This window comes from Silurus aristotelis (genome assembly GCF_946808225.1).
Source record: "Silurus aristotelis genome assembly, chromosome: 1".
Lineage (NCBI taxonomy): Eukaryota > Metazoa > Chordata > Actinopteri > Siluriformes > Siluridae > Silurus > Silurus aristotelis.
The window spans coordinates 43,728,551-43,748,012 of NC_139574.1; the positions used below are offsets into that span (position 1 = coordinate 43,728,551).

The following is a 19,462-nucleotide window of genomic DNA, read 5'->3' on the forward strand; positions in this document are numbered from 1 at the left end:
CACTTGGAGAGAAAAATCACGCTATTACACGTTAGACGCAAGTGAGACGTATTGATTGCCTACACAAATCGGAATATAAAAGGAAACATAAGTGCCATGATGAAAAGTTCTCACAAGTCAGAGAACTTTGAAATCAAGACCGAAATAGTCACGAGGCATGAAATCCAGTCTGAGGATTGAGCCGTAATGAAGGAAAGCGATCAGAAGGGTGTTGGAGATCAAAGGCTATTCAGGGTGTTGTTTTGTCTATCAGCAGTGTCTCAGCGCTTTGTAACTGTGATTGCATAATATTTTGTCTGGTTAGATGAAAAAAATCTAATAAAAAGAGCATCACCGTCTGATACGCTCCTGGGTTTGATTTCACATCATAATGAAAGCATTCATAAATCACTGAATGGGACCTAAAGCATCTTCGAGAAGGTGGTGGATGAGGGCCTGCAGGAGCACAGCCATAAAATAACTTCAAAAAAGATCATCGGACAAGAGCTTTCTTTATATTTCTATAAAGATACGAGCCGAAGTCTGGGAGAACAAACATGCAGAACAGCGAGCGCCAATCAATATGTAATTATGGTGGCGTGCGGCAACCAGGAGAAGATACAAAACCTTCATTCAATCCTGAGTCTGTGAGATATTCAATAAAAAGTCATGACCAGAATATGAATCGTTTCTCCTGACTCTGGAACACATTCATCCCAAAGGTGTTCAATAGGAGGAGATCTTCTACTCCAACCCATCAATAGCAGATCTTCATGGAGCTAGATGTCATGCTAGAACAGCTTTGAGTCTCCCTATAGTGCACTGAGTCTGGCAAAAAGAACGTTGTGCGACAATGAAGGAAACAAAAAATTGTGATAGAACACTGACCGAAAATCTTGTCGATAGAGACGTTTGAAGGTAACGTGCAGTTGAATATGGAGAACTGCCTCTTGAGCCTCTGTGGAATGTCATTGCGTCCTCCACCTGGGTGAATCATGGCCGCCACAAACTGGATGTCCACAACGCTGGTGAACTCGCCAGGTTTCTCCAGGTTATAGAAGCCTCGCTGTTCCATCATCTGGCGGACAATTTCATTGGTGACCTTTTGGGGAAGGAGAAATTGACTTTAAGTATGGTTGTGTCGAGACTGGTTTTGTAACACACCAGCAGGTGGCAGCACGAGGCTGCACACACAGTCACAGGGAGCACCAACTTTCATAAGTCAGTGTGCCAAAAGACATGGTCCTGTGTACGTCAGGAGCGGTGCACCTGGTGCTGTTACGTCCACATGCAATAAATAATATCAACTTCAACGCTGTGTATTAAAGACCACGGTGTACCTGATCTCCCCACTCGTTGATGACCGGCATGTTGATGTCATCAATAAAGATGGACATCTTCTTGCCCGCTGGAGGGCCGTACGTAGTACCCATCCGCTTGTCCAGGTAGCTCTCCACGGAGCGCTGGAAGGCCGTAATTGTTGAATAATATTCAATAAAAGTCTATAAATAAACACCTGTGGCCAAGGAGTCATCAAGACATAATGCACTATTTTTCTTCTAATCATCCAGGTCATAGGAATTAATAAGAAAATAGAAAAGCTCGGACCTGGAACATGAGCGGCGTGGTAGCTGAGGAGAAGTTCAGGTTCTTAGTGATGTGCAATTCCGGGTCATATTTAGACAAAAAGCGCTTGATGATGACGGTCTTGGCGGTTCCCTGCTCTCCGATCAAGAGCACTGCCTGGAGGAAAAAGTGTACAGCCGATATTATATACGTATTTTTATCTTTATTAGACAAAATGATGGATTGTGCATAATGATCTTTGGTGAGCGTCTCACCTTTCCTTGCTTGCTGATGGTCTGAATAAGGAAGTCTGTGCGCACGTTGTCCACGTTGGGCACCAGGATGGAGCCGTAATCTGGGGTTGAGTCTGGTGGGTAGATATACTCTTCTACACTCGAGCTCCAGTGGACCCACTGACCTGAAAACAAAACCCTTATTTGCTGTTATAAGAACCTCCACTCTTCCCCACTGTTCCTCTAGATTTTGTGAAGATTCATTCATCCCAAAGGTCTTTAATAGGGTTTTGTTTTAAAGAGCTCTAAAAGTTTTTTTAGCTTTTTGTGTTCTTTACAAAACACGGCAAGCTCAGGACAAACGGCAGGATTTTAACGGGTCACGCCGCGACGTTAACGGATTTATGAGGCCGTTAACACGTGGAGGTAATCAGCTGAGCGTAAAAGAGAGAGGAACAAATGATGATGGATAAGGAAATAAAGAGAGAGAAGAAGCTTGAGGGGGAAAAACAGAAAAGCTGTGTGTGTGTGTGTGTGTGTGTGTGTGTGGGGGGGGGGGGGGGGATACGAGTCAGAAGACGAGTGTGAGGAGGAGAGACTAAAAGGACTGGGCAGTTAGAAGACAGCGAGTGTGTCACGGCATTTATTTGAAGACACGGACCGTCGGATGTGACATGGTAGTCGAACATGGTGTCCTCGTGGTGGGACGCGTCCGGCAGGTCCAGACGAATGCTGTCGTGGCAACGCAACCAGCTCTCCATCTTCCTCCGATCGTCCAGCTCCAGCAGAGCACCCACGCTCCACATCAGGGCAAAGACGTACAGACGCTCCATGTGTTCATGCGCAACCTCTCCACCCTGCTCCTACACACACACACACACACACACACAGAGTCTCAGTTTTTATCAGATTATAGAGCATCCTTTGGATGAAGAACCAAAAACACGCCTTTAAACATGAATAATATGTAAACGAATATATTTGTTAAACAAGAAGATAATTGATTGATTATAAATCGGGCTCATGAAGTTTGTGTGTGTTGTGGTTGACGCGGTCGCAGGCGTACGCCGGTGGTTGTACGAGACCCCGGAGGTGCGAGCGAAGGCTGCAGGATGTAAGAGACCTTGTGCTCGTTTCCATTACGAGCCTGAGGCTGAAGAGTGCGTCTGTAATGCGTACCTTGAAAAAGACCTTTCTTTTCTTTTCTTTTCTTTTCTTTTCTTTTTTTGAATGACATTACAAAAAGACAAAGCTGAGTTCCAGACGAGTTTCAGATGAGATTTAGTTTTTTATTCTTTTTTTTTCCTGCTGTTTTATTTTTTTCATTTCATTTCCTGCCTTTGTACTTTGTACATGGTAATATAATATCCGCTTATTTGTCATGTTAATAAAGAAGCTGAAATTAAAGAAAAAGAAAGAGAGAGAGAGAGAGAGAGAGAGAGAGAGAGAGAGAGAGAGAGAGAGAGAGTATTAGAAAACATTAGAGAAGGGGGAGGTAGATAGAGAGGGAGAAAGAGGGAAAAGGAGGAAAAAGTGGAAGACAGTAGGGGTAGGGAAAGAGAAAAACTATAAGGAAGAGAAAGAGAAATAGAGAGAGAGAGCAATTGAAAAGAGGTGGAGAAAAAGGACAAAGAACGAGGGTAAAGATAGAGGGGGGGGGGAAGAGAAAGATAGAGGGAAAAGGAGGGAGGTAGGTTGTGAGAGAGAGGCGGCGGCGGAGAGACAAAAAGGGAGAGAGAGAGAAAGTAAAAGGACAAGAGAGATAGATGATGTTCAGAACACAATGAGAGACAGGATTTCACATGAAATAATTGAAAATCTGATGCTGAATAAGAGTTTTATGATGGAGGACAGTGAGCAATTGCACGCTATAAAAACGAGTGTAAGAGGTTTACAGGTTCTTGAGATGAAATAAAGAGAAAATCTACAGTAAATTATGGTTCATCTACAAAACAAAACCTGCTCCAGCTGAAAAGCAACTTTTGCAACTTTTGCATTTTGCAAGGTACAGGTTTTGTACCTTGGGCACCTGCAGGAGGCCTTGCAGGACGTTGATGCACTGCATGATGATGAAGGCCTCCAGCATGTCCATCTTGTAATCCAGACACTGCACACTGAAGCGATAGAGCTCGGGGAACGATCCGGAGAAGAGTTCACGCAGTACTTGGGCTTCATGTGGAGAGCGTTTCCTCAGCCAGCCCTGAATAATAGACATTTATTAGAATTGTAATACTCAGTTCCACTTCTAAACACTGCAGTGTGTTCATGGTGTCACCTCCAGAATGGGGCTCCAGCCGAGCACAGAGGAGCTCATGAACACCATGCCGTTGCGTGACACAGTGGCGGGTGAAGCGTTGTCGATGTTGTGCGGCTCGAACACGATCTTGCAGTTGGGCGCCATGGGGATGCGATCGCCGTTGGCCAGGGTAAGAGTGCGGTTATCGTCCAGCACCGAATTCAGATTCTCGATCCAAATGGCATCGACGGGGCCGTCCAACACGATCCACACGTGCTCACCTGAGACCACCAAGACATTTGAGAAGCACATGTCAAATTAAAAATCCATAACGATAGTTTTTCCGGGTTGCATTATTCAGTACGGGAGCGGCCTCTAGAGGCAAATCACTGAAGTGCTGTTTGTTTTGTCACACTGCGCTGTACCTCATTCATGTCAGTTTGTAGCTCAATAACTAAAGTAATGAAATGAAAATTCCAGAGCATCAAAATAACCTTTTATTTGTATTTTTCAGTGTTGTGATCATATCGGTTGATTAACTGGTTATTGGCGAGTGTGATCCAACCCAGATATCAGTATCAGTAAAATCCATAATCGGTCGAGCGATAAGACTAAACCACAGAAACAAATGAAAAGACAGAATTTGATATTGGTCTGAAGTCTGCTGATGTTTCACCCTCATGCACTACACTGCAGGTTGTGTCTCAGTTTATTATTCAAGGTTGTTTTCAGAAAAAGGACTCGCATTTTACGTCTCGGGCTCGGGCTGGATCAGACTCCGATGTGTGTCTGATTAAAGACGTGATGCGGTCGTTCGAGACGATCGGTCTTCCCCAATCCTGTCTGAAGCTCAAAAAGATCGACAGTTTTCTCTGACATTCCATCGTCCGAGGTGGAATTAAAAAGTACTCAATTTCTCTTCATCTCAACATGATGTATGCAATACAGTGCTTCCTGTGTTCTTCCGGAACCTGTCCTGGACGTCTACTTTTCAAAGCGTGTGAAACACTTTCTGTGATTCTTAAACGGTGATTCAATCATGCAATCATCATGCTCGAGTTGCCAAATGGTTTGGACATTTGCGGGTTTGAGCTCGTTGAAAGTCTTCCTGATCTTTAACTCGCTGTCCGTGATTAATCTCAGGCATGGGAACGCACGTGGGTCAGGACAGCCATGTACACAGGACAATGTCTTTTGGCACACTGACTTATGAAAGTCGGTGCTCCCTTTGACTGTGCGTGCAGCCTCGTGCTGCCATCTGTTGGTGTGTTACAAAACTAGTCTCGAAAAAGACAGGAGTGGAGTCACATGATGATATAGAGAGAAATGATGCATATGGAAATGAAAAGAGAACCTTTTTTAGCTTTCAGAGTTTTTCTCCAGAGGGTGGAGAAGATGCCATCGGTCCAGTCGTTAGTGGCGACGTCGAGGCGGCCGAACATCTGTGCTGCTGTGATGGCTTTCGGGTTCATTCTCATTTCTCTATGAGGCTGACCACAATCTGAACGAAAACACAAACACACAGTTAATGCCCACAAGGTACAGGCAAAAGCTGATTTTAACTCTGTGTGTGTGTGTGTGTGTGTGTGTGTGTGTGTGTGTGTGTGTGTGTGTGTGTGTGTGTGTGTGTGTTTTATACCCGTCATGGCTTTCATTAATGTGTGGATGCATGTGGTTTTTCCTGCTCCACTCGGACCCAGAGCCATCATGCCATGACGCACAAGCTGCGTCTCGAACAGCTGGATCACCTTCAGCCTCCAGGGAGGGTGATTAATAAGACCGGCCTCCTTGACCTACACACACACACACACACACACACGTTGAGGTTTTGTGCACTCATTCAGTCACAAGGGCGTTAGTAACGTTAAAGTCAGGTAGTGATGTAGGTGAGAAGGTCAGGAAGCCTGGGGTGCAGTCAGTGTGTTCACATTCATCCCAAAGGTGTTCAATAGGTTTTAGAGCTCTATAGCAGGAGATCTTCCACTCCAACCCATGCAAAACAGATCTTCATGAGTCTCCTAGTTTAAGTTATGGAACAATTTGTGTCTTGAACAGTTTGGGGAGGAACCACATGCGGGTGGAAAAGTCAGATGTCCTAATACTTTTGTCTATATAATGTATATATACGTATATAAAGATCAGAACCTCGGACCTGTTTATCGATCGCTGATTCCAGCTCAGGGTATCCCGCCTTGTCCAGCTGTATTCCAGGGAAAAGGTCTTCGATCAGGCTGAGAAACAGAGGCTCATCTTCATCAATCTGGTCACAAAGTGAAGAAAAAAAACCAAACACAGACAGAGATGTCAAGAAATAACCATCACATGCTAGTTTTCTTCATAACATTAGAACCTTAGAACATTTAGCTTTGAGCATTACTTGTTTTGAGTCTGAGAAGAAAAATTATTAAGAAACATTGAATCTAGTTTTTTTCTAAAAGGAAAAGTTGCTTTTTCTACAGAAACATTCTCTCATTGCAAAACATTAATGTTAAAGTAACTAAAATGGACCATTTGAAACGTGTTTTTGGCCTTTACTCTTAAATATAATGCTAGTATTGCTAGTCATAAAAGCTAGCTAGCGTATAAATGTTGTGTATTTAGCATTCAAATACTAAAAGGTGCTAAATAATTCTTTTGGACATTTATTTCACCTCAAAATTACATTTAAAAATAAATAAATAAATAAATATTGCCTTCATTTTTGTGTCTCTGAAAAATGCAGATAAACGTCGTCTTTTAAAAGAATCTTACAAACATCTTCACTTAAAGATGTAATCTGCCTAAGCAGTTCATGAAATCGTCATCTGATGACGATTGTACAGGACGGAGTGGACGTTCTTACAAGTTTGGACAGGTTCATGTCCCGCAGCACCCTCATGACTATGGTGGACTCGGTATCTTCAGGGTTGGCCCGCTTGGCCGCACCCAGAGTGCGCAGGACAGACAGGATGTTCCTCAGACCAAAGTCGTAGTGAACCTGAAAGATCATGAAATAAACATGGTCAGCTACCTGACAAGCATCATGAACCCTACCGGAATTTTCTGTTAGAAGAACCGGACCTGTTTGGAAAGCTGCTCCTCGCACAGCTTATACAGGGTGAAGAACTTTCTGGCCAGCTCGATGTTGTCGATGAAGCCGCAGCTGGCTAGCTTCACCCGGATGATGATCTGACGATCTGGAACCATCATGGCTACCGAGCGGAAGTTGATCTTCAGGTTCTCGGGGAGTTCCTGACGTCCTGCGTACCCAGGGTTCTATGAGTAATAATGAATAATTTGGATATAAATGATATACAATGATACAAAACGTTCAGATGCTACACAATCATAAATCCCATGAAATTGTTCCTTCGCTTAAACTAGAATTTAGAAGATCTCCTGCTATAAACCCTATTGAACTATGCTTTCAGATAAACGCTTACAACATCCCAGGAACCTTCTTACCTTCTCACCTACATTACTACCTGACTTTACTAACAATCTCCACAAAGTTGTAGAGAAGCTAAGATCTCACCATGGTGAGGAAGAGGCCGAACTCAGGGTTCATTTCCACTGAGTCTCCATCAGTAAACACAAAGTTCTTTCTTCGCTCCTTCTTGCAGGTCAGGATGATGGAGATCTGCTGTGCTGCTACAGACAACACAGGAAGCTCGATGCGGTTGAATTCATCGAAGCATCCCCAGGAACCCGACTGCGCGAGACCTTCAGAAACAGACAAGCAACAGGTTCATCTTCTGTGGAGGACACGCCACATCATCTGACCAAAAACAACAACAAAAAAAAGTAGTCTTGCCTTTAAATATCCTGCCAAGGCCTCGGAAGTCCATCTGATCAGAGCAGTTGAAGACCACCACGTACTTTCCCAGACAGCGGCCCATGTCTTTGGTCGTCTCTGTCTTCCCAGTCCCAGCTGGTCCGGCTGGTGCTCCACCCATACTCATCCCTAAAGCCTGGGCTAAAGTGATGTAGCACCTAAATCAGGAAGAAACATCGTTAGTTTTTTTATCAGCTTTGAATGATTATTTCAGCCAATAAGTATCTTGTGCATGTGTTGGATGTGGAGCTACTGTGTGACAGAAGAACCCATCTGATCTAAAAGTGGCCTACTGGTTCTGACGCACTACCACATGCTGGTGATCATGACGTTTCTTAGATGGAACAAAAAAATAGGCTGGTGTATCAACCCACTAAAAGCAACTTGTTTAAGTTAATAAGACCATCATGATGATCTTCCAGCAGTACCTGTCTGTTAGTGGAGTGATGACCAGCCTGTCAGTGCAGCCCAGAAATTCGTTCTGATAAACAAAACCCACGTCTGTGATGTTGATCAGCATCTTGTCTGAATCTTCATTAAAGTAGAAGCGACACTGCTTCAGCCATTCGAAGTCTGTGGGGCTCTTAATGTGCAAACGACACTAGAAAGAGAAGGAGATGAATAACAAAAGATAAGAACAGCAAATAAAAGTTCCAGGAACATTACAGGAACCTAAGATTTTGGGCTTCACATTAGGAACCCTTAATGGAGAGTTGAGAAGAGCCACAGAGAAACAGCGTTAGACTTCCCTGTGTTAGAAGAAGGACAAGCTTGAAAGAATGTCATTGAGGAGGGATGAGGAAATATTTGAGATATTAGGAATATCAGAGGAGCCAAAATAGAATGTAAGCAAATTATTATAAAATTCAGTACACTACATATGATCGCTATATGAATCCATATCTGTGGTTGGGATACTGTGGGAATGATTCTTGCTTTAAAATTTCCCGGCTGTGGAGCATCAGCATCGTCACATTTAGTCCGTATTTGCTTTTGAACTCTCCTGGGAAGATGTTCTACTAGATTTTATGGAGATTCATTCAGTTACAAAGGTGTTCAACAGGGTTTAAAGTTCTGTAGCAGGAGATCTTCCACATCGAATACTTTTGCCCAAATAATGTATTCGTCTGTGAAAGTTTGTGAGATGAAGCTGGTGTAGAGCAGTTACATAAATATATCAAAAACCACACACACAACTCAATATTGCAAATCCGGCTTCCATCCGGAGCTCAGATAAACAGAGCGGTGTGATATTTGGAGCAGTAATTTGGTTTTCGCTCGCCTTCTAGCTCGTGCAGAACTCCATGACCTTCCAGCCATTTTATAATCGCACACACGCAATTGGAAATGACATTAATGAGACGAATGAAATTGCGCTGCTCTCTCCTAAAATCTTCTCCTGAAACCCGATAAAGCGGAGGTGTGTGTCGCGTCTGTGTGTACGCCGTGTTTTTATATCGAACAAAATGCTGCTTTTTTTGTCTTCGTTCCCAAGAAAAACATGGCTTTTGCTCACCAAGTCGTCGAAAATGTCCCTCTGGTGGACGTGGATGGTGATCAGGGTTTCGTATTTGGTGCGCTCCACCGTGCTCAGGTCCTTGGTGGTCATGTCAATGAGAGTGTTCAGGAGATCCAGGAATCTCTGGTTGGTTCTGGACATGATTTTACGGTCATACCGGGCATTGGTGAGCGCTTCTTCTGAATCGCGAGTCCAGATCATTTGGATTCCCAACAAACCCACCTGCAGGAATATTTACCATCAGTAATTTACAATATTACAAGTTAAGCTTATCTTTAACTTATAAAATCCCCCATCTTTTGTTTGATTGGTTTCTTTTTGGATCTTGGAAATACCATACCAATCTTCTGGTTAGGTGTCCAAAAACTTGACTGGAAGTGTGTATTTTGTACCTGTGCAGGAAAGGAATCTAGGAAGTCAATCAGATGAAAGGTGGGGTCTTGGATTGCCATCGCTGCTTGACGAATGATGAGGTGCAAAGACCTCTGGGATTCCTTCAGGAGGGCGTTAAGCCACACCTCCACGTTTCCCTCAGCAGTGACGGGTCGATCCAACTCCACCGTCTCGCCCTCACGGGACGAGATGGCCAGGATACGATCGTACATCTGGGTAAGAGAAAAGACAACGTTTCCTGTCATTTTATAAGAATATAGAATATATATACAACCAGAACTGTGGACAAAGACGAGATGCCGTGTGAACTCTCACTGAAAACCAGAATGCAATGATTTTATTCACAATAGAACATAGCAAACATCTCAAATGCTTAAAATTGAAGAAAGAAAATGGGGAAATTATTGAATTTACTGACTTCAACACGTCTCAAAAACGTTTGGACAGGGCAACAAAAGGATGGAAAAAATGAGTGAAGGAACATTTTGCAGCTAATGAGGTTATTTGGCAACAGGTCAGTAACAACTTTTGAAATAAATAATATAATAAATAATTTGGCTACATTAGCTACTAGCAGTCGAACGATAGTGGATTTTATTAATCTTAATTATATAATTAATGAATTCTAATTATAATATAGCTCTCTCCGTGCAGCGTGCAGTTTAACGTGAAAAAACAAACAGCATGTGTCGTCGGTGATTTGCCTCTAGAGGCCGCTCTCGTAAAGACCGTGAACCGTGGTAAAAATTTCTGGTTGAAAACGTGTGGTGTCCCGATACTTTTGCCCAAATAGTGTCAAATAAATTTATTTTTTTTATTAGGCGATATGAAGTACCTTATCATGAAAGCGGACCGATTTGATGTTGTCGAACACGTTAAGCAGATGAGCCTGGATGGTGTGAGAGTCAGACGCCTGGCCCAGGATCTCCAGAAGAGCAGGATCAGACACGAAGAAAAAACGAGGAAACAGCAGACGCTTCTTCTCCAGATACCTTCGACCGAAAGATGACACACCGGTTACTTCATTTAACCACCGCATCTGCTCATACATATTGGGTTTCTGCTGTTAACCATTAACTGCTGTTTTTTTTTTTGAGAAACATCAAGATACCCGGTGAGGGATTTCTGGCACATCTCAAGTTGCTCGAGTAGATGAGGAAGGAGCTGACCCATAGTCTCGTCTCCTACACATGACTGCACCACATTGGGCATCTCGTGCGCTCGTGTCATGATCTTTACCCAGGATTTATCGATGTTGGAGAAACGTTTGGCCTCCTGTGGAGAGTTTGTATGCTATAAAAAATTTCAAAACATATATAACATACAATATGTAATTAAAAGTGAGGAAACTGTAGTGCACCTTGGGGAGCTGTTTGGCTATGTCTCCGCCCACAAACACGGCCTCCAGGTAGATCCAGAGGTTCTGCACCGTCATCCAGTTCTCAATGATGTCCGTGGTGTTGGACAAATTCTGCACCCACTTCTGAATCTGAGCCTTAAATGGCGTGTTGTACCTGAAAATGCGTTCAGGAATAAACATCATACTGTTGCATTGTATTGCTGAAGTCATCATCTACCTAATCAAATGTCCTTCAAGTACATAATATTCTCTGTGTGCCTGTGAGGTGCCATCAAAAGGTTTCGAGACTAGTTTTGTAACACACCAACAGATGGCAGCACAAGGCTGCACGCACAGTCACAGGGAGCGCCGACCTTCATAAGACACTGTGCCAGAAGACATTGTCCTGTGTAACTGGTGCTGTTCTGACTCACGTGTATTTCATCAGTTAAGCAACCGTGAGATAGTGTGAAACTGGGCAAATCTGCTACAGAGACATTTGACATAACATACGTTTGACCCAATGGCGATGCTGCGATGAGTCGTTCGAGGTGTTTCAATTGGGTTTCGAGCACGGAAGAACATCGCAAAAGGAGAGCTCAGGAAGGCATTCAAAGAGCTCAATCTCCAAAAATGTCGAATCCACACAATCTCACTTCCGCACCCACCCTACTCCACAGATTTAGCTCCTGTCTTCGCCCTCTTTTTCGAAAATGAAGATCCAGATGCGTTTTGACGCCGTTGCGGAGATCCGGCGCAAATCGCAGAAGGTGCTTGAGGCGCTTCAAAAAGAAGACTTCCAGGACACGTTCCAAAAGGACACTGGTGACCATGTGGAAAGTGAAACTTTTTGATACCACCCCATATCTTGATGTACAGATGCATGTGCAAGAATCTACAACAGCTCAGTTTTGTTGGGATTGGATTTCAGCTGAACAGCAAATTCTAGAAGGCGTTTCTTCGGAAATCACTTGACTGTCGATGGGATGTTGTGTGAATCTACAGTCCGGTCTAGAAAGAAACCATCCTCAACTTGTGAGCCACAAAACTCATACCATTCTGGATTTTTACATTTATAACCATTGGGTCTCATTACTAAACATTTTAAACTTCTTACTCTTACCTGTTGCTCATGAGTGACCCCAGGACCATGAGGCTGTCCTCCATGCTACTAATGATCTCAGATGTGCTGTCTCCACGCAGCAGAAGCTCCCCACGGCTTTTAAACTGAGCAAACGTGAACGTTTTGTTGTCCCACTCGGCGATCACCTGCTTCAGCTTCTGCTCGATGTCTCGCTCTTTCACGGCGCTGATGCAGATATCCTAATGCAAAGAAATTAAGCGGAAAACGTTGTACAGTTATAAACATACTGTAAATGCTAAGACCTTAGAAGACCTTAGAAATAGAGAGGTCTCACTTCGATTTCTTCTTTATACTTGAGCAGAGGTGCCTCCATGATGTTACGCAGCTTAAACGCGTCAGATTCCACCTCGAAGGTATGGCCTGTAAGCTCTGCGATTCGTTTCCAGTGGCGCATCATCATGGCGCGGTCGGCCATAAGCTCCAGTAGGGGGCAGCACTCGCTGAACTCATCAATGCTCTTTTTCAGGTCCAAAAATGCCTGCCATTCCTTGAGGGCACGAGGCAGCTTACGGCATCTACAGTATATATGCGAATTGTTGCAAATCACTGTGTACATTCTGATTTTCGGTTATACAGGTCAAAATGTTTATTATTTATATCAATATTATAATTTTTCAACGATCCAATCTTATAGCAATCATACTAATCTTATGGTCAGGTCTTCACAGACTTTTATTTTCTCTGTTCACACACCGTGCCTGGAAGTCCAGGAGCTCGCTGTTGATCCTCTCGATGTGGACGTCAGACCAGAGGATGTCGTAATATCCGTTGACTGTGTCGATGACGTTGTTGTAGAGGCCGTAGAGCTTCTGCAGCAGTGTGAGCTGCTTTTTGATCTCCAGCAGCTGGGGATGCTGGGTAACGGGCAGGCCGAAGAGCTCCTCCCCACCGGTGTAGGTGATGTATTTGCGGTAAAGGTTGTCGAATCGGTTCTAGAACGAAAATTGTGTTGTGTAGCACTTTTAACATTGGACATGAACATGAGAAATGAATAAACTGACTGTTATTATAATAATTGTATAAAGTCTCTTTGGCTGCGTCTGCATTTTACTTTTACTTTTACATTTTACAGACGTAAAATGGATTTTATTTTACAGCTGTGTATCTTTAGCAATATTTGAAATGAATGGATGTAGGGCTCGGTTAAGGCCAATCGCTAACAGCATATTTGTGTGTTTTTGACGTTGTGATAAAGGTCTTGAATTTCATGGTCATGTGACTACCTGAAACATAATGAGCCTGTCGCTGGCGTCCTGGGGAGCCAACCCCACCACCATGGGTCCATCCTAGAAATAGATACACTGTGTATATTACTCCAGTGTAAACAGAGCTTTAGTGCTTACAGTAGACGTGATGCATCAAAACTGACCTTTTCATAATCACTGTAGAAATGCTCACAGTCTTCCACGAACGTCTGCACGTTGCAGATCAGCTCCTCTCGGAAATTCGGCTGCAAAGACACAAGCTCATTTTGCACTTCAGCACCCCTGGTCAGCATTTTCTCCCAGGCGTAGCGCAGAGTGTCCACTTTCTCCATCTCCTCCTTGGCCACCGAGAGCTCGTACTTGTTCAGCATGGCGTAGGATTCCTGTGGAGACGTGTTGCAATGGTGAACGGAAAACAATGACAATGAAATGAATAAAAAATATTTTCTTTCAGTCCTTTTTGGCGTTTCACCTCAATGGGTCCCACTTGGAAGTCGATGGAGATCTGATGCTCCCTGATCTCCTTGAGTGCCGCCATGGCGATGCGGATGTCATCCAGGTCTTTGATTTGACGGTTCAGCTTTTTTCCGGCCTCGTCCACAAACACCAGGATCTGCTCCATGTCGGTGCGGTACTTCCTGTTACAATGACGGCCAAAGTCCACGATCCAACACTTGGTCTCGGCCGTGAGGGCCAGCTTCAGATCGGCTAGAAACACAACGCCGATTAGGAACGTGCAAATGTAAAACTCTTAATGAGCATCATTTTGAGGGCAATAAAACGATCAGCTCACCCGTGTATAAAGCCAGCGCTCCTACAGTGAGGAACTCAGGCTCAGCGTTAATTTCCACCTCCAGGTCTCGGTAGTAGAGGATCTGAGACTCGAATTCGGCCAGTAGAGGGTTTCCCTGCACAAACGTCTGGATGGTGCTCTCTCGGTCCTTCCTCCAGATGTGATGATATCGACCAAAGCGCTCGAAAGCTTTCTGCACTTCCTGTTTTGCAGGAAAACCACAGACCAAATGGGTGTGTGATTTATTTTTATTAAGCTAGCACACATCATGTTAGCAGGTCATCGTGTCTCCTTTACCTTCTTGTTGGAGTTGACGGACGTACTGAGCACCGTCACCAGCTTGATGATCTCCTTGTTTTCAGACACACTCTTGAAGTAGTTTTTCGTTTGGAACGGAACAGCCTGGTTATTGCAAGCCGAGATGTCTGAAGCACTGCCGTCTGGAAACAAACAATGACACAGCACAAGGAGTGAAGAAATCCTTACATCGCTAACACATCACCGTTAATCTGATTCCCTTATTACTGCTGACCGGTGAGACTCGGGTGTGTCATTTCTCCGTCCTCAGAGTCGCTTTCCCTGCTGTCCTGCTGCAGAGCCGCCATGCGCCTTTCGCTCATCTTCTTCTGTAAGATCGATAACACGTGCCAGACGTGAAAATAGGGCAATACAATAGATGTGTTAATGATTGTCTGCTATTTCTATTCACTTTAAAAACTCTTTGTTTAATTGTTTTAATTGCATTGTATTATAAGGACCCTCTGGATCCTGGGTTCAGGATGTTCTTCTGCAACAGCATCATCATCATCATCATCATCATCATAATACCCTTCTTGATTATCATGACCTAATTTACAGTTGTGAAAATAGGACCATTTTTAGTTTGCCTTAATAATGGAATAATGACACATGATGGTGGTGTCACCATCTTTCTAGTTTACCGATCAGTGGGACATCCAGAGCAATAGTACCTTCGAGATTCTCTCCTTGCTCCACTGGCAGACCCCTTTGCTTACACCGACCACACACTCTACAGCTTTATTTAACGCCTGCTGGATCTCCTCCAAAGCCGGAATCATGACAATGTTGGGGATCGAGAGACACACTCCCGCTCGGAAGATGGGCTGCTGCCCGCTGTTCTTCTGCCCGCTTGCAGAATCGGCCTCTGCTAAAACCAGTCATAAGGAAAGGAGGTCAGAATAATAACGACGCATGTTTCTACCCAGGTTCTGAAATAACACGAGTGACACAACCTGTGCAACAGTTCAATAATTAAAACTCTTGGCAAAAGTACAGCAAACTTTTTACAGAAGTGGAAACCGGACCTGCGGCTCTCTTTTCTCCGGCATGTCGTTAAAATTAATGTGGTGCAGTTTGATGCTTCCAGGAATCCACCGAGGAAAAGCAACAACAAAAAGCAGGATGGGTTTAAATGCTATAAAGTCAAATGAATCTAATAAAAAAATGTGCCAGGTGTTTAATTGATGGCTCTGAGGGCAGAACCAAGAATTGTTTATTTTATATGTTATAAAAGATTAAAAGGTTGATATTCATGGATGGATTGATCTTTGAGGAGCACTGAACCATATCATGACTATACTGGATCATTAGATGTTGATTCATCTCAAACAATCTTTGATCCAACAAACATTTGATTGATTTAAGCAGAAATACACTAAAAATACAGGACAGGAAGTAACGTTGCTGACCCAGGAAGTGCATGAGCGACGAAGCGTGGATGCGTTTGCGCAGCACCTCCAGCGTGTTGCGTGTCAGTCGAAGCAGCGCATCCATGTTGCGATGGCTGAAGTGCGACAGCAGCTCGTGGGCTTCTAGCTCCATGACCTCCATCATGTGTCGCTTCCTCTTTTTCCTCATCAGAGGCGAGGAAGGTCCGGTGCTCAGGGCGTCTGTGTTACGGGAAAACGCTTGCATGTCGGATTTACTCTCCTCTCCTGCTGTGGAGAAAGTGAATAGAGTTTAAAAAGAAGTTCTGGGTTTGCTGCTGATTTTATTCTCCCACTTCAGTCAGATGACTGCGAGGGACAACCCATCCCTTCATTCCCAAACATTGCCCAACAGGACCTCTCATTTCTGTCCACCATACACCACACTGAATCAGGTCTATGTTCCATCTATGTACAACATCATGCACAATGTGTCCACCAGAGTCTCTCCAGTCCATGTTTTATTTCATCTGCTATACTCTGTACACTACCCATTACCTTTATTTTTTGTTTCGTTTACCATAATCTGCACACCATTTATTCCACTATGTCAATTATTTTACTGTTCCATTTTGTCCACCATACTCCGTTTAGTCTATACATTTAATGTCTACCATACTCTGTCCACTAACACCCTGGACACAATTTATTCCATGTTGTCCACCATAATCTGGACACTGTCTCTGCCATTTTGTCCACCATAATCTGGACAGTGTCTGTCCTATTTTGTCATCCACAATCTGGGCCCTGTTTATCCTATTTTTATCCACCATATTCCATCGTATGTTCTGGCACTGAGGAGGTGGAATGACTTTCCCCTAGATGTCCGAACAGCTGAGTCGATGACGATCTTCAAACAACTAGCAACAGATTTTTATCCTGATTGTATTTTACGTCTGCAACCTTTGTCCCTTTATTCCTCGTATATTTGTCCAGTTTTGTCTATTACAACATGTATGCCATGACTTTTGTACACTTTTGAAGCTCCTCTCACCATTGCTGTCTGCAGGTCCTTCCTTGCTCTCTGCTCTGTTCCCGTCCGTGCTCCTCTTCTCATCCTCATCGTCTTTCTGCTCGATATCCATCAGCATGTTAATCAGCTCGTTGGTCGCCTCCTCTACCAGAGAACTCTTCATATGCAGCAGCTGGGCGCCTTTAATACAGAGCTCCTGTGTTGGGATTAAAACACATGCATATACAATAAATGTGGGATTTCATTTAGGAAAAAGAAATATTTCACACAAAGAAATGTCCTGGTGATGTTCAAAAACACACCCTGGTGGTTTGTAGGAACTCCTCGCACGTGACCGGCTCGTCCTCAGGCAGCGCACACAGCATGGCCTCGCTCATCTCCTGCAGCACGTCCTCAATCCTGAACTGCACCAGATCGTTCGCTCGATCCAGGAGCAGCTCCAACTCCTCTGGACACGGGAACAGTGTATTAGACATGTATGGAATTCCAGCAGTCACATATGGATGCATTTAGACAATAAAATATCCTGTGAATAGATACACACTATATAGGAGGTGTGGATGCCTGACTATAAGGTTTCCATTCTGCCTTTAGTCACAATGAGATGTTATAATAACCTCCACACTTCGGGGGAGATGTTCCACTAGATATTGTGGAGATTCATTGAGACACAAGGGAGTAGATAAAATCAGGCACTGATGAAGGTGAGAAAGCTCAAATAGATCATAAGAGCTGAGTAGACCATCGAGGCCACTCCCACCCATGTAAACCAGATCTTCATCTTTGTGCATTGAATAAAAACGTCAGGTGTCCCAGTGCAGGTCAGATTCGAGTGGACATAATTTATATGGAATATATTGAAGACACCTTATGGAACAAAAGGTATATAGTATACAGTAGCGTAATGATGATTATTGAGGTTCTTCAGTACCGAGGGCAGCGGTGATGCGGTCGAGGTATTTGTCGATGTTTAACGAGGCCCAGTTGAGGGAGGTCAGGCCTGGCTGGATGGCCTCGTCCACTTTGGCCAAATGCGGTGTGAGCAGCTGCTTGAAGGTTGGCTGGATCTTCAGCCTCACTCTAGAGTTCTCAGATAGGACCATCTGTGTGTAAAGAAAGACAGGTTGGTTAAGAAGTCAACCGTTTGGGCCCAGACACAGATTTTTCTTCCCACATCAGAGCTTGTATTGTGCACAAATGAACATGAACGGATTTGAATAACATCCTTGTCTTTACTTGTCTTTAGTTAGCTCCAAAATATCGAAACACTGGCACAAACGTCGGCCATTTTTTATTTATATGTCAATGGCTTTATTAGCAGTTTCAACACAAAACGCAAATGTTGGCAGATCTTAAACCACATTCAGCCCCCTCACAGAATGGTGCAGACCCCCACCTGGAGTTTGTTGTAGTTCTTTTTCAGGACATTCTGACGTTGCTGTAAGACTGTGGCGAACGCTGGGACCTCCAACCCCATCCGGCTCATGCAGTCCGTCTCTCGGATCTGGGTCAAGATCTGGGGGTCAAAGTTTACAAACAGCTCCCGGCTTTGTGCACACTTCACCAGCAGAGAGGCCTGCAGGCCCACTTTAGCCACCTCGATCTGGAAGACAACGGTCATGGATGAGGAGTGAAGTAATAAAAGCAATAAAAGAGTGACATTTTCACGCCGGTAAGACAAACCTGGTCTGTCCAGGCTCGGTGGTAGAGCACCTCAAACTCCAGCAGCACACTGGCCACGCGGTTGTAATTGCGTATGATGCGCTTGGCCTCGGCTGTATCAAGGACACCTGCCTGCTGCTGGAACAGATCCATGGGTTCCTGGATTCTCCGGTACAGCTGCCGAGCCCAGAGGATCTTTCCTGCGATAGGAGGCAGGCCTCGGGCGATGGGCGGATCTGTCTTCTGCTTGCTGTAGATACGTGAAACCATCTCAATGTCGCGGCCGTAGTTCTGCAGGACCTTCTGGTATGTTTCACTGATGCCCAGGTCTGGGATGCCAAGTCTGGGCAAAGAAAGATGGTAAGAACATTTACATTTCAGTTTGGTACCTTAGACTGAGTAAAGCTTGAATCGGATATCGTCTCACCTTTCAAATTTCTTTAGCACACTCAAGGCTCGCTCGGTACTTTGGATTTTGTCAAATGTTTTGTCCATAAACATCTTGAGTTGATTCTGAAAACGAACAGCTTCAGTTTAAATCTATGATAAAGCATTCTGTTGAAGTACTCTTTCATGATCTGCTTACATGAAGCTCGGTGGTCTGTCTGCAAAACTCCTCATAATCCTGATCAAAATCGGTCCTCCTCTGGTCCAGGAAGTTGTACTGCTTATTCTTTATCGCAAGCACGATATTCTAAAGACAGACCACAGGCGGGTTTTATTACACTTCTACTGGCACAAATAGCAACAATTCAAAGGACTGAATGGAGAAAAATTGGGGGTCTGGATCAAACTCTCATAGATCCACAGTAGATCTAGAAGACTGATGTAGCTACCAAGTTAACATTAACTGTGTGAGTTAGTTAGGATATAAAAGAC

The 19,462-nt window shown here is 44.0% G+C and overlaps 1 protein-coding gene across 1 annotated transcript in view; it reads right to left on the minus strand.

Moving 5' to 3' along the window:
• The window catches only part of dnah5 (dynein, axonemal, heavy chain 5), a 63,959-nt gene that overhangs the window by 27,763 nt on the left and 16,734 nt on the right, over positions 1 to 19,462 (minus strand). Inside the window, exons 13-50 of the mRNA XM_083542217.1 lie at positions 19,170 to 19,277; positions 19,011 to 19,096; positions 18,605 to 18,926; positions 18,318 to 18,524; positions 17,853 to 18,024; positions 17,224 to 17,369; positions 16,943 to 17,117; positions 15,931 to 16,179; positions 15,193 to 15,389; positions 14,754 to 14,847; positions 14,519 to 14,661; positions 14,222 to 14,423; positions 13,901 to 14,136; positions 13,593 to 13,811; positions 13,447 to 13,509; positions 12,917 to 13,155; positions 12,498 to 12,738; positions 12,203 to 12,402; positions 11,101 to 11,254; positions 10,852 to 11,015; positions 10,576 to 10,732; positions 9,740 to 9,952; positions 9,345 to 9,569; positions 8,257 to 8,429; positions 7,808 to 7,986; positions 7,529 to 7,716; positions 7,075 to 7,269; positions 6,857 to 6,991; positions 6,167 to 6,274; positions 5,654 to 5,807; positions 5,369 to 5,515; positions 4,054 to 4,295; positions 3,799 to 3,978; positions 2,440 to 2,641; positions 1,821 to 1,963; positions 1,588 to 1,722; positions 1,320 to 1,442; positions 868 to 1,081 (exon numbers count right to left, since the gene is read on the minus strand). Of these exons, the coding sequence (XP_083398343.1) occupies positions 868 to 1,081; positions 1,320 to 1,442; positions 1,588 to 1,722; positions 1,821 to 1,963; positions 2,440 to 2,641; positions 3,799 to 3,978; positions 4,054 to 4,295; positions 5,369 to 5,515; positions 5,654 to 5,807; positions 6,167 to 6,274; positions 6,857 to 6,991; positions 7,075 to 7,269; positions 7,529 to 7,716; positions 7,808 to 7,986; positions 8,257 to 8,429; positions 9,345 to 9,569; positions 9,740 to 9,952; positions 10,576 to 10,732; positions 10,852 to 11,015; positions 11,101 to 11,254; positions 12,203 to 12,402; positions 12,498 to 12,738; positions 12,917 to 13,155; positions 13,447 to 13,509; positions 13,593 to 13,811; positions 13,901 to 14,136; positions 14,222 to 14,423; positions 14,519 to 14,661; positions 14,754 to 14,847; positions 15,193 to 15,389; positions 15,931 to 16,179; positions 16,943 to 17,117; positions 17,224 to 17,369; positions 17,853 to 18,024; positions 18,318 to 18,524; positions 18,605 to 18,926; positions 19,011 to 19,096; positions 19,170 to 19,277 (6,730 nt within the window). The remainder of the gene's footprint in view (positions 1 to 867; positions 1,082 to 1,319; positions 1,443 to 1,587; positions 1,723 to 1,820; positions 1,964 to 2,439; positions 2,642 to 3,798; positions 3,979 to 4,053; positions 4,296 to 5,368; positions 5,516 to 5,653; positions 5,808 to 6,166; positions 6,275 to 6,856; positions 6,992 to 7,074; positions 7,270 to 7,528; positions 7,717 to 7,807; positions 7,987 to 8,256; positions 8,430 to 9,344; positions 9,570 to 9,739; positions 9,953 to 10,575; positions 10,733 to 10,851; positions 11,016 to 11,100; positions 11,255 to 12,202; positions 12,403 to 12,497; positions 12,739 to 12,916; positions 13,156 to 13,446; positions 13,510 to 13,592; positions 13,812 to 13,900; positions 14,137 to 14,221; positions 14,424 to 14,518; positions 14,662 to 14,753; positions 14,848 to 15,192; positions 15,390 to 15,930; positions 16,180 to 16,942; positions 17,118 to 17,223; positions 17,370 to 17,852; positions 18,025 to 18,317; positions 18,525 to 18,604; positions 18,927 to 19,010; positions 19,097 to 19,169; positions 19,278 to 19,462) is intronic.